At 42.2% G+C, this 14,597-nt stretch overlaps 1 protein-coding gene across 1 annotated transcript; it reads left to right on the forward strand.

Annotated features, from left to right (window-relative positions):
• The first annotated feature begins 1,177 nt into the window (after positions 1-1,177).
• On the forward strand, positions 1,178-14,507 carry mrpl44 (mitochondrial ribosomal protein L44). Its single transcript, XM_028794640.2, has 4 exons — positions 1,178-1,424; positions 12,357-12,825; positions 13,265-13,443; positions 14,181-14,507. Exons 1-4 carry the CDS (start codon positions 1,249-1,251, stop codon positions 14,332-14,334), a joined length of 978 nt encoding a protein of 325 aa, XP_028650473.1. The 5' UTR covers positions 1,178-1,248; the 3' UTR covers positions 14,335-14,507.
• The last annotated feature ends 90 nt before the right edge of the window (positions 14,508-14,597 follow it).

Genomic DNA, 14,597 nt, shown 5'->3' on the forward strand with positions numbered 1-14,597 from the left:
GAGAACAGGGACTTCTGGACAAAGGGGGCAGTGGCACTAGCCACTGCACCACCATTCCGACCTTATTGAGGAGATTCTAAACAGGACTATTTAGTCCAAGTTGGTGAATGTTATGGTGTAACATCATTTATAGATAATTTTGTATGTATGGCAAAATAAGTATGACAAAATGAAATTCATGTATTCAGAATATTGTTTATTGTGCTAGGTTGTGAAAGTAATATTTCTTGTATAGCAGTGACCAATGGAAGGACACTCAGGAATGTACATTTGAAAGGGCTGAGGCAGAGGTTAACAGATGAACAATGTGTAAGTTGTGAAGCCAACTTCTATTTAAGAGTTTTCCTGTTCTTGCCATGTATGTGTGAGTTCTTCTCCAGGTACTCATTTTTAACTCCAACATCCCATACAGACTGTGGTATAATGGTTAAAACTTAGGACTGCAAATCCAGAGGTTGTGGGTTCAAACCCCGCTACGAACACCATTAGTATGTCATTCTAATGCCTATGCACGAATTGAAAAAAAAAATCCATTTGTATTTCAAATGTTGCCAGTCGCCTTGGATAAAAGCTTCAACCAAATAATAAACACTTGGATCCTGCGCTATTTACTGTGTGATCTGTAGTAGAATTTATCCACGATGTCTTCACAACGTGCGTATTATACTCTCAGAAAAGGATGAGTTAATGTGCATCAAAACTGAAATATAACAGCATTACATCCGTGGCAGAGCGACGGGCGCTCAGCAGGCTCCTGTCAATCATGGAGAATCCAATGTATCCACTAAACAGTGTCATCTCCAGACAGAAGAGCAGCTTCAGTAACAGACTGCTGTCAATGTCCTGCTCCACTGACAGACTGAGAAGATCGTTCTTCCCCCACACTATGCGACACTTCAATTCCACCTGGGGGGGTAAACGTTAACATTATTATTGTCTGTTATACCTGCATTTTTATTACTCTTTAATATTGTTTTTGTATCAGTATGCTGCTGCTGGAGTATGTGAATTTCCCCTTGGGATTAATGAAGTATCTATCTATCTATCTATCTATCTATCTATCTATCTATCTATCTATCTATCATTAAGAACGTAGCAGTCCAATTTATGAAGCATTTCTACTTGCTTGCACTGGGTGGCGCAGGTGTCCTTTAGTTAAATAAGCCGGAGTAGGAACTTTCCTTCTTGTCCCGTGTTTCTCAGTCGGAGCGTTGTAAATGCTGCCCCGCTGTCAGACTGGAGGTGGACATGGCGACCGGTTTCATTGTAAGTCGTACTTTACCTCACTTCAGAGCTCTGTTTCACCGTGCTGGTAGAAGTGCTATTCTGACGCAGACTAGAGAGAAGAAGCGATGGATGAAGTCCTACATGATGTTGATGGAGAGAAAAAGAAAACTGGAAGGTCCTCCGCCGCCGATGCCTCGGTATGCAAACCACTTTAAAATGTATCTGTTTTCATCGTGTTCGTCTTCCCCATGTTATAGCACAGCTTTAATCAATGAAATGTGCGTGACAAAGAAGGCATTACTAAAATGATTTGTGATTAAAGCGCATAGTTGTATTAGCGACATGTGCCACGGCCCACCTGCCAAGTTGTTTTGCCTGCCTAAGGTAAAGTCATCCCTGATGGAGGATCGCAGGAATCGTGAGAAAGAGGGGTCCTTTCATCGGATTGGCTGGCCCAACACTGTTTCAGCCGTGGAATGGCCAAATGGGGGAGGCAGCTTGTTGGGTGAGGTCTCCAGGAGTCTAAAATTATCCAAATCTTATTATGTGATATCATCTACTGTTAAATTCTGCTCCGTACTAAAACATTTTACATTTTTTACTGAGGATTTGCTCTGTGTATTGTATTGACCCCCTTCTTTTGACACCCACTGCACGCCCAACCCATCTGGAAAGGGGTCTCTCTTTGAACTGCCTTTCCCAAGGTTTCTTCCATTTTTCCCTACTAGTTTTTTTTGGGAGTTTTTCCTTGTCTTCTTAGAGAGTAAAGGCTGGGGGGCTGTCAAGAGGCAGGGTCTGTTAAAGCCCATTGCGGCACTTCCTATGTGATTTTGAGCTATACAAAAAAAATTAACTGTAGATAACGCTGTGCATATACTTTAACGTCCTTAGTCCGGATCTCACGGAGGATGGGACTCGGGGTGGTGCAAGAGAACATTGTGCCTTCATCGGCTTAGCTGCAGGGCCGCTGGCGAGCTTTGTTTTGGATCAGCTCGTGGAGTTGGGAATGTGGCAGATGGTGGTGCAATCGGGTGAGCGGTATGTCGCGTAGCTAAACCGCGATTATGCGCTGCCGGATCAGATCGACCAACTGACTCTAGTTAGTCTCGAACCTCCAGAGCTCCGTTTCATTGAAACGGTTGTCGCTTTACATTATACGTCAGTAACCGACTCGACCACGGAGGAACCTGTGGTCCTTTTAACGGCAAACGTTGTCTCGCACCCACAGGTCGTATGGAAGGATTGCAGCTTCTGTGGTACAGAGTTTCGAAAGAGCTGGAAGCCCGCTAATGCCACCGTCTTTAGGTAGCCGTGGTGTGCCCTTGTACGGGTGCCTGGAACGCTCAAATGGTACCAGCGCCGACGCGTTTGAATAACTTCAAGGTTAACCTTGCCATTCGTAACCAAGCGCAGCAGAACGAAATGGCGTCACCCGTCGCCAGAATAGCCAACAAATACAAACGAGTATAGACATGAATAACCGCCAACGTGCATACAGTTAAGGATGAAACAATTTGCTCCCCAACAGAAGTGAAACATTTTTCTAAAAGCCTGTCTAAAATGTTAAACAACATTCATGAAACCTTACAGAGTAAAACATTCATGAGTGCAACATTCATGAAACCTTACAGAGTAAAACATTCATGAGTGCAAAGGACCCCATCTGGTACATTTTTGGACTTTCTAAAAAAAAAAAAAAAAAAAACCTAGATTGCAACATAACAAATTTATTGATAACTGGGTGGTCTTCTTCCTCGGGGTTGTAGCAAATCACTTCTCTAGTGCCTTCAACACCATCCAACCTCTGCTCCTCATGGACAAGCTGACAGAGATGGGAGTAGATTCATACCTGGTGGCATGGATCGTGGACTATCTTAAAGACAGACCTCAGTATGTGCGTCTCGGGAACTGCAGGTCTGACATTGTGGTCAGCAACACAGGAGCGCCACAGGGGACTGTACTTTCTCCGGTCCTGTTCAGCCTATATACATTGGACTTCCAATATAACTCGGAGTCCTGCCACGTGCAAAAGTTCGCTGACAACACTGCTATCGTGGGCTGCATCAGGAGTGGGCAGGAGGAGGAGTATAGGGACCTAATCCAGGGGTGGGCAAATTCATTCCTGGAGGACCGCAGTGGCTGCGGGTTTTTGTTCCAACCCAGTTGCTTAATTAGAAAACAATCCTTGCCAATAATTACATTTCATGGCTTGTTAGTGCTTTAACTCTGCTATGTCAAATCATTCTCGTATCCTAGATTTTTTTTCCATTCTAAGGATATCATCCAAATACTTTGAAGTGTAAAACGGATGAGTAATTCTCAGTCCTTCACTTTTTTCTCTTCTCTTTCCTTCCAAGTATTTAATTAAATCAAATAGTGCACGATAAATACACACAGGTGTAAAGGGTAACAAGCAAAATGGATAACTGCTGGTTTCTTTTGTCATTTGCATCTTATTGCTAATAAGGAGTAATTAAAAACCAAGAATGCAGCTGTTTAAGACTTAAATAAGCAATAAGGGTTCAAAATCTTAACGAGGGAGATAACTAAAATGAAGCAGAAGTGTTTCTAGAGCAATAAGTGCTTCTTATTAAGCAATTGGGTTGGAACAAAAACTTACAGCCACTGCGGCCCTCCAGGAATGAATTTGCCCACCCCTGACCTAATCAATGACTTTGTTAAATGGTGCGACTCAAACCACCTACACCTGAACACCAGTAAAACCGAGGAGCTGGTGGTGGATTTTAGGAGACCCAGGCCCCTCCTGGACCCCGTGATCATCAGAGGTGTGCAGATGGTGCAGACCTATAAATACCTGGGAGTACAGCTGGATGATAAATTGGACTGGACTGCCAATACTGATGCTCTGTGCAAGAGAGGACAGAGCCGGCTATACTTCCTTAGAAGACTGGCATCCTTCAACATCTGCAATAAGATGCTGCAGATTTTCTATCAGACGGTTGTGGCGAATGCCCTCTTCTACGCCGTGGTGTGCTGGGGAGGCAGCATAAAGAAGGACGCCTCACGCCTGGGCAAACTGGTGAGGAAGGCAGGCTCTATTGTTGGCATGGAGCTGGACAGTTTGACGTCCATGGCAGAGCGACGGGCGCTCAGCAGGCTCCTTTCAAATATGGAGAATCCACTGCATCCACTAAACAATATCATCTCCAGACAGAGGAGCAGCTTCAGCGACAGACTGCTGTCCATGTTCTGCTCCACTGACAGACTGAGGAGATCGTTCCTCCCCCACACTATGCGACTCTTCAGTTCCACGCGGGGGGGTAAACATTAACATTATTCAAAGATATTGTCTGTTTTTACCCGCATTTTTATTACTTTTTAATTTAATATTGTTTTTTTGTATCGGTATGCTGCTGCTGGAGTATGTGAATTCCCCCTTGGGATTAATAAAGTATCTATCTATCTAAATTGAAGGTTTTCAGGCTTCACACCTGAACTTCATGTAATATGATTACTGCAGTTGATCAGCACTTTACTAAATGGCAGACAGAAGGCTATACTGCCATTTCTAAGTGTGTCACAGTTTCTAGAACAGCTGTACGTTACAAGTACAAGGAGACACATTCTCTTAGAAACACAACTGGGCATGTTGCAAAAGCAATATATCAAAGATTTTGAAGGGAAAATCATCGTTGATGTCAACAAGAAACCCTGGATCTGTGAGAAGGTAATTATCATTGAACTGCTCTCTTCTGAACTTGAAGTCTCAAAAAAGACTGATGTAAGTGATCGTCATTATGGTGGGCTTCAAAGTCATCACCCAAGGAAAACACCATTTGTACACACAGCAGCAAATCAAAGCTACACCGAACTTTGCCCAGGACAATTTGAAACGTGGGGATGAGTTTTGAAAGTCTGCCCTTTTGGTCTGATGAGACAAAACCCGGAGCCGTTCAAGCACATGGAATGCATTTTACATGCACACACAAAACCAGCATAAGGTGATTAACCTGATTAAGGCAGAAAACTGGTTTCTTAAGAATCCACCTTTTATATGTGCAAGTAAACTTCTGGAGTTCTCCTTTGGCAAAATGTTCCGATGTCGTTAAACGTCATCATCGGTCACCGTCAATCCGAAAAAGAGCGTAAAGCCTGTGATTATTTTCTTGTGTTTTATAAATGTGTTTACTTCATGTGTTCTGAAGTAAATAATACACATCCCCTTTTTACATCTTCAACCTGAGCCCCCAAAAGTTCCATGTATGGACACTGGCCGCTGCATCAGCAAATCCCTCTGTTTCAACATATCTATAGCAAATAGCTGAAAGAAAACTAAACTGGCACTTTATTTATAGGATTATTTTACTGGATTGCATGCAGCATACACTTTTCTGCTTGTCTGTGTGATTTGAGCTCTGCGAAGGAATAGCACACCAATAAATGTGTATCTTGCCTTACACCCAGGGCTGCTGGGATAATAGTAGCGCCGGTGTTTTTTAAAAAATTAAATAAGTATTGTGTTAGGTCACTCGTTACTTTAAAACGTAACCAGACAAGTTAACACACGTTACTTTTATCGTGTTACCCCACTGCTCTGGAGATTGTGCTAATGAGCTTAGTGCTATCCATTCAGGTCATCAACATAAATTTCACAAATTCTGAAATACTGAGCCAGATTATTTCAAACTGGAGGAGGAATAATGAAATCGTACAAGCATCTGCTTCTGGAAATTTTACCTTGCGGACAGACACTTCTACCTGTGGCTGCTAGAAATGTGAGCAAAGGTGACATACAATATTTGCAGGTGAACAGAATGCAGCAGACATGCACAAACTACATAATCCTTAATTGTAACATGGTTAAGGGTTTACATGGCTCACAGAGAAATCTGCATGTGTTAGCCCAGTTTCTCTAACTGGAATAAACCTGGCATTCTTGAAACAGGTTTCTGTGAATAACCGAGTTATTAAAGAGTGTGTAAATGCTTTTGTTTGGTGAGGAAGGGAGATGCCTTTTAACCATAAAAACACCATTCCCACAATTAAACATGAAGGTGGGCGCGTAATACTGTGGAGCTGTTTTGCTGCTGCAGGGACAGGAAATGTTGTTTGGGTACATGGGATCATTTTGACTGTAGGTCACCATTGGGTGTTCCAGTAAGATAATGACGCAAAGCACACATCAATGAAAGTTGGTCCAGAACTTTTAAAAAGACACTAAAATCAAGGTCCTGGAGTGGCCTTCTCAAAGCCCAGTAGATTTCTCTCACATGTGGGTCAGAAGTGGCACGCTATTGATTATTCATTGTCAGAAGGCTAATCATTTTGGCCTTGCCTTTTCTTTTTTAAACTCATTGCATCCTCACACTTGTGGATTTTGTTTTTATTCTTTTGGAAGTGTGTCAGAAACCGTTCTGGTGCTGGTCACTTCCTAGGTAAAGCTAACAGTTTTGTCCTGTTTCAGTTGTGGAGCTAATAGTTTCATCCTTAACTGTATGCTTACGTACAGACACCCTGCAGTACTACACAATCCACCACATAAATTGAAATTAACACACAGTAGCAGAAGTTAAGGTTGCACAGATAAATTATATTTTTGACCGTATCAACAGACTAGCACTGTATTACTGCTACTAATGTACATCTGTTGATGCACCTTGGACACATCCTTAGTGATGGAAGCTAGGGTCATTAGGTGCTTCAGGTCTTTAACCATCATACACCCTTACCTAGGTGACCCAGCCAAGGAGGATCAATCCCTGGTCTGTGTCCAGGAAGCTTTGTGGACCATGATCCTGTTCCAAAGCCATGTGGATGCTGTGTCCAGGAAGCTTTGTGGACCATGATCCTGTTCCAAAGCCATGTGGATGCCTGCAGCCTGCATGATGCTCCTCATTTCCTTCATGTACAGGCTTGTGAAGCCAAGGTGTTTGATCCAGTACAAGGACTGGCCAGCAAAGGCTCCACAGCCCACCTCAATTGGCCTACTTGAGCATGCCATCTGGTTCTTCTGCTTTCACTGACCAAATCCTCATAAGTTACCCTTTTCCTTTTGTTTATCTCCTCCATTCAGGGGACAGTCAATTCCAGCATGACCACTTGCCTTGTTGTTGAAGACTTCAGGGCAGTGTCTGGCCTGAGGGTGGGTACTGTGATGCCAATTGGGAAATGAGCAAACCCGTCCCCTGGGGGTGGACCAGTAGCTGCCAGTCTCAATATGTACGGAGTATCCTGCCTGGTGTTCTTTGCTGTGTTTGTAACTTCTTCCTTCACAAACACGGTGACCTGCTTTGTTGGATTGATCTGTTTACCGTTGGCAATTCAAGTGTATATGGCATCCACATTTGCCTTGAGCACCTGATTGTGGTGCCAGCAATAATGCCAACAATTCTCCTGGATCCCACCCAGTATCTTTGGGCAACAGCTTAGGATGTGTTCCAGGGATCCTCTTTTCTGTATTAAGAGTCTGGTTGTTCTTTTAGAGTCTTCTAGGATGACACTTTTCATGAAAGCTGGCAGTTGTGCACAATATACTTCATTGCTACTTGCCAGAGGGCAGAAGGGCAAACAGATTATTGTAAGGGTGAGTGTGGTTTCTGATAAAGTTGGTGATCCTGTTCTGGCAGTGCTTGCTGTAGAGTTCCTGTATGGTAGGTGGAGATGTCCAAACGATATCTTAAGCTGCTTCTTTGTAGGGAAGTCCTGTGTGAGACATTACAGTCTCCTTATCACACAGAGATGCAGGTGGTCAGTACACAGTCTATGTTGTCTCTGTTGAAAGTGCGGAGGACAGTGGAGGGGGTTAGATTGGTCTCCTCATGCATTGCTGGAAGTGCAGTTTCTTTTGTCCTCTCTTAACGAGACAGGAGGTGGGCCAGGTCCAGGAGAGATCATTTATTAACTCCACACCCAGAAGCTTTGTATTCCTGACTGACTCCCCAGCAGAGCCATTGATAGAGGGTGGCATGGCTCTTCCTGAACTGTACGGTGATTTCCTTTGTTTTTATCGAAATTCAGGATTAGGTTATTGATCTTCCTCCAGCCCATGAGTTGTTTAACCTTCTCTTTAGAAGTCATCTCATCATCATCGCTGATGAGACCTGTTATTGTTGTGTAGTTTGTGAATGCAAATAGTTGTAGGCCATTACAGTAATCCCTCGCTATATTGCACTTATACTTTTGTGGCTTCACTCTATCGCGGATTTTATATATAAGCATATTTAAATATATATCGCAGATTTTTTTCTGGTTCGTGGATTTCTGCGGACAATGGGTCTTTTAATTTTTGGTACATGCTTCCTCAGTTGGTTTGCCCAGTTGATTTCATACAAGGGACGCTATTGGCAGATGGCTGAGAAGCTACCCAACCAGAGCGCGTATTATGTATTAAATAAAACTCCTCAAATATATTGTGAGCACGGGGGCTGTTCGCACCCCTACAGGATACGGCCGCTCCTCAAAAAACACTGAAAGATTACCTTCACATTGCTGCCATCCTTGCTGGGCTTACATGGATATGCTTCCTGCACGGTGCTTCGCATACTTAAAAGATCAAACAGCACGTATTGATTTTTGATTGTTTGTTTTTCTCTGTGTCTCTCTCTCTCTCTCTCTCTCTCTCTCTTGCTCTGACATTCTCTGCTCCTGATGGAGGGGATGTGAGCAGGGGGGCTGTTCGCACCCCTAGACGATACGGACGCTCGTCTAAAAATGCTGAAAGATTATCTTCACATTGCTCCCTTCCGGCTTTGTCAAGCGACATGCTTCCCGCACGGTGCTCGCATACTTCAAAGCTTGAACGGCATGTATTGATTTTTGATTGTTTGTTTTTCTCTGTCTCTCTCACTCTCTCTGACATTCTCTGCACTTGACAGAGGGGGTGTGAGCAGAGAGGCTGTTCGCACACTGGCCTAGAGGATACAGACGCTCCTCTAAAAAATGCTGAAAGACTACCTTTACATTGTACATCCTTGCAGCTGCTTTGTCCGGCGGTGCTTCGCATACTTACAAGCCAAACAGCCCTATTGATTTGTTTGCTCCTTTTAAGAGGAAGATATGTTTGCATTCTTTTAATTGTGAGACGGAACTGTCATCTCTGTCTTGTCATGGAGCTCAGTTTAAACTTTTGAAAAAGAGACAAATGTTTGTTTGCAGTGTTTGAATAAAGTTCCTGTCTCTCTACAACCTCCTGTGTTTCTGTGCAAATCTGTGACCCAAGCATGACAATATAAAAATAACCATATAAACATATGGTTTCTACTTCGCGGATTTTCACCTTTCGCGGGGGGTTCTGGAACGCAACCCCCACGATCGAGGAGGGATTACTGTAGGATGAAAAGTAGTGGACACCAGTGCCCAGAAGGATGGTATTCAATATATTGTTGCCAGCTCAGACTGGCTGAGGTGTGTCTGTCGGCAAGTCTGATATTCAGCTACAGAGGAGGGAGTTTCCAGGCCCAGTAGAGCAGGTTTAACTGACCTAGTCGGTACCAGGTGCTGAGGGATAGTTGTGTTGAATGTGGAGCTGAAGTCTAAGAATAGTATCCACAGAAATATGTCAAGCTTAGATGGAGTGCAGTGGCCATGGCATCATTGGTAGAGTCGTTAGGATGGTAAGCAAACTCCAGGGGATCCAGTTTGGAGGAAGAGCTTGGATGTTGGGTAGCCCTGATCAGTCTCTCAAACCACTTTATCATAATGCAAGTGAGTGGTTTAGTCAATAAGACACGCAGCAGTTGACTTTGAAGTATGACGCACAAGAGCCGGGTTTAGAGAGGTGTCACTGACAGTGTGTGCTAGTTTGTCAGCATATTCAACAAGCCCATGACCAGGTATGTTATATGGCCCTGGAGCCATTTGGCAGTTAATTCTATGCAATGCATGGTCCTTCAAACAGAGCTGGATTGAGATAGAGTTCCTGACCATGCATGCTTTTTTTTTATTATTCTGTCAGTATTCTGTCTCTCTAATTCATTCACATTCATGTTCTGCGTTTAGAGAGCATAAGCAGCTTTATTTTTTTTCCTTAACTCATTTCATTGTGTTTTGTGTAATGCAAAAACATGAACTTGTACATAGCTGAAACAGAGATACGGTCTGTGTGTTCCTATACTTTAGAGGATAATTTTAAAAATGTAGGTGAGTAAAGAAAAGGAAAAATAAACAAAAGATGAAAATTGATCACCATAATAACTGAATTTGAAAGGCTCTAATAAAATGGATCGCAAATTTATGTTGACCTCATTTGTGAGTTGCTTTGGATAAAAATGTCTGCTAAATGTGATGTGATGTCTTGAAGTGGCCCCGTGTCTTGAAGCTCTGTGATGTAAATGAAGAATCTATCAGTGCTTGAGACTTGAAGGGAGTGCCCTGCATTCCCTGCCCCCTCATTCCCCCATTTGAAATATGTATCAGCACTTGAAATTACAAGGAGGGGCACCCCCAACACCCACGGCTCTGTTAAAAATGCATGCTAAAATGGTGAGTACTGGATATAACGCAATATATTTTAGTTTGTTGAGGCTGTAGACCTGTTGTATAATAAATCAGTGTGTATAAGAGGGTATATGAACATAGCCAGGAAAACGTAAACTTGTATATATAAAATGTATCAACTATTCTAATTAAATTAGTGATTGGGTAATCATTTGGGCTAAATGCAGGATGTTCAAGATAGTGCAACATGTAATAACTTTGAAGAGGGATTTCTCAACCAGTTGTTTCCAAGTCCAGAAAAATACACAATATGAAAATAAGCCCTTTGTGGATTCTGTGCCAGGTTTAATATAAAGCGATAAAAGATGTCTTCCCATGGATTCAGTATTAATGGTTATAAAAGCTTGCGTGATCTGACAGGTCAAGTGCTCCAGTAAGGAGTATGACATGACTGAAATGTTCAAAATCCCAAAAGGTCCAGGCCTTTGTTTTAAAATGAGTTCAACAAGAACACAGGGACATGGATGCAGTCTTGTTACGGACAGATTTCACATAAGCGTTAAAAGTTTTTCTTTGCACAGAGAACCAGAGACACATTGAGTAAGATGCCAAGTAGTGTGGTAGACAGTAAGACCTTGGGGACTTTCAAAACTCGACATGCTTTTAGTTTGGAGAAATTAGGTGGATAGGATTGGTGAGCTTTGTTGATCCGAATGGCCAGTTCTGGTGAAAATTGTGCTAATGTTCTGAGTGAAGTTGTAAGCTTGTGGTTTCTAGGCCAGTTTCTCAGACACCAGTCTGCAGTCGTTTCTGTTTTTTTTCATTTACGTAAGTCGCACCTTTTTTTGATTTATGATCCAAGTTTCAAGTTTTTTTCCCGCACTTAATATTAAAGCAGTTTATGTTCTGAGTTGGTATGTGTCATATATTTGAATTTGTACCTACTTTCCAACTTTTTTTGGTTTGTTATTTTTGGGGCCACTTTCGTTGCCCCAGATTATTTAACTTGCCCATTACTTGACACATTGTTTCCTAAAGTACTGTGTGCGAGGTGCAAAAATAAAAAGTGTGCCATCTTTACAATGTTGCCATGTGCCCTCTGTGATATCGTTTTGGCTGCATGTGTTTGTATTCTTCAGGACGGTTCTTTTTGCTGTGGAGGTGGCATATTAAAACAAATTAAATTATTGCCTTTTTTTTTTTTTTTTTTTTAACATATCTAATAAATTCTGAAACACTGTTAATAAAGATGAGGCTGAAGACTGAGTGTATCCCAATACTGAGTGGCCAAAGGGAAAGGGTGCCAGTCCATCAGAGAGACTACACATACAAACGGCCAACCTTACCAGGGTTAGCACAACCTTGTGATTGGGGGTTTGGTTCACAATATCAGAGGAAAACCCGTGTGGACTCGGGGAGAACATACAAAATCCACAGAGTTTACAAAGCCAATGCTGGATTTAAATACCACATGCTGGACCCATCAAGCAGTAGGGTAACCATTATACTACTGTGCTGCCCTTTATTCTTTACAGTAATATTTGTTGTTAGCCATGCCGGTGCAGAAATACCTTTGAATATGTTTGTACAGTTTCTTTTAATGTTTGTTTCTATTCTTATAGCCAGTTAAACAATAATAATATTCTTTTTTTAAATGAAGGATCCAGTAACAGGTTTGCATCAGTTATTTTCTGTCACAAGAGGGCACTGTGTTAACCTTCTTCTGGTTTTAGTTCACAGCAGCCTAACTGGGATTATCATGCAGAGGTTCAGGCGTTCGCCAACCGACTTCAAGAAGAGTTCACCCTTGAACATCTGAAGACTGCTTTGGTTAATCCCTGCTATATTTCCTCAGAAGAAGCCACCCGGCATGAGCTTGGTTTCGATAAAGCAACTGCAGTTCTGAACTTGAAAGATAACCAAGAACTTTCAGAGCAGGGTTCAGAGTTCGTGCACGGCTATCTCGCCAGCTGCCTTCAAGCGGCACATCCAGACCTGCCTGCCGTGGGTGTGAATGCCATTTGTGAATACTTGACGGGCCCGGATGTCGTATGCCATGTGGCGAAACACCTTGCAGTGGATGACCTGACCCTGAGTGCCGAGTTCCCTGTACCGAATGAGGTTCTTCGCAAGACTTTCTTTGCTGTTGTCGGAGCATTGCTTCAAAGCAGTGGAGCGCAGAGGTCTGCTGTGTTTGTAAGGGTGAGTCTTCATTTTGTCTTGTTCTCCTTCTTTCCGCTGATCATTTCTGAGAGGTTAATTGTGATGCTGAAAAAACAGGTTTTTTGTTAGCAGCCTTCTGCTTTTGATGCCGTAGGATGAAGATGATAATCAAAGTTGAGAAATCAGTAATGCATGAAGCAGGCGAGCCAACGTTCTACTTTTTTCACCTCTTTAGTTCTGCCATTTTAAGTCAAACAGGTTAAGAAGTGATTCAGGAGTGATTTTTTTTTTTTTTTAGTATCTTTCATGTGCAGTATAACATTTAGACATTTAGATAGATAGATAGATAGATACTTTATTAATCCCAATGGGAAATTCACAGAAATTACCACAGTTCATTGGCTAAAATCTGTTTTTAGAGTTGCCTGACATGTCGGTCATTGCAAATTGGTCTTTCTTGCATATTTTTCCCCCAAAGGATTTCCTAATCACTGAGTTAATTGGTAAGGACTTGTTTGAACTCTGGCCGGTCAGTAATCCCATGGGTCTGCTAGTGGACGAACTGAAGAAAAGGAGTCTTCCACTGCCAGAAGCACGGCTAACCAGGCACGCGGGAGCCAGCACTGTGCTGCCCTTGTACTTTGTGGGCCTGTACAGGTGGGTCTGTCACTCTTTGGTTCTTGTAAGTTAACTTGGAAATGTGTTTTGTTTTTTTTAAGGGTTTTGGTAATTCATCTGTTTTGTTATTTACAATATTCCAGCACAGGGGTATCCAGCTGCATCTTGAGAGCCATGTGATGTGTTTCCTCTGACTTAGGGGCCACTTCTTGCACTTAGCTGGCTTCTTTGTTGCCGTTCTCCTGCCTTTTTTTCCTTCATTCATTCTGTAGCTTATGAATTACATGAGCAGAATCCTGCATCATTGTGGCATTTGCATGCTCAGCAATAAGATAAATTCACAGCTCTTAACAAGCGCTTCCTCTTTAATATATAATAAATATATCATCAAGGTGCTTCTCAAGTGAAAAGTTACAATATAATAATCACAAAAGCTAAAGGAAAAACATGAAAGTAGTCAAATTTAAAAATATACATTTTGGACAATATTGAGAACACATACAAAGGCCACAATTGCAGTTCCTTAGAGGAGAGACGCTTTCACGGTGATGAATGTAGTTTTAAGAAGTTAGGACAGGACACCTTGGTCTTCAGCCTCAATCTGAATGTCACTGTCAGTGGAACTTCACAAATTAACTAAAGATTAGCACTCCGTAGGGTGAATGGCGTCTTAGAAGTTAGTAGGCAACAAGTAGCCTAAAGAGCCGGTGGCATTTTTTTTCCTAAATGTCACCTTGCGTTCTCTTGACAATAAGCTCTCTGTTCTGTTCTTCCAGTGATAAGAAGCTCATAGCAGAGGGGCCTGGTGAAACGATTCTGGCAGCGGAAGACGAGGCCGCAAGAGTGGCTCTGCGTAAAATCTATGGCTACACTGAAAACAGAAGGCCATTGGAGTTTAAGAGCAAACAAGAACTGGGCTACAGCAGTTAGGAATACATAAAAAAAAAAAATTCAATAAAGACTCTACTGTTTATGGGTTTTTAAGAATTCATTGACCGCTGTCAGCAGGTCACTTGTTATCCTTGAAACCCCCTTTGTGTTGGACGGGCTGTTTTACTTTGTATTTGGAGTGGGACAGAATATAAATAAAAATCATTCATAGACTGGTTGTGTTTCCTAAAATAATTATACAAGTTATTTACAATACTGAATTCATTGCATAACCCACAGATATAGGTTTATACTAAATTATT

Source organism: Erpetoichthys calabaricus, chromosome 2 (assembly GCF_900747795.2).
Source record: "Erpetoichthys calabaricus chromosome 2, fErpCal1.3, whole genome shotgun sequence".
In the NCBI taxonomy this organism is placed as follows: domain Eukaryota; kingdom Metazoa; phylum Chordata; class Cladistia; order Polypteriformes; family Polypteridae; genus Erpetoichthys; species Erpetoichthys calabaricus.

Excerpts from the sequence above, each read along its gene's own strand:
- mrpl44 (XM_028794640.2), top strand. The coding sequence starts at position 1,249 with ATGGCGACCGGTTTCATTGTAAGTCGTACTTTACCTCACTTCAGAGCT. Across the intron at positions 1,425-12,356 it reads CCTCCGCCGCCGATGCCTCG|TTCACAGCAGCCTAACTGGG; the intron begins GTATGCAAACCA and ends TTCTGGTTTTAG. Across the intron at positions 12,826-13,264 it reads GGTCTGCTGTGTTTGTAAGG|GATTTCCTAATCACTGAGTT; the intron begins GTGAGTCTTCAT and ends TTTCCCCCAAAG.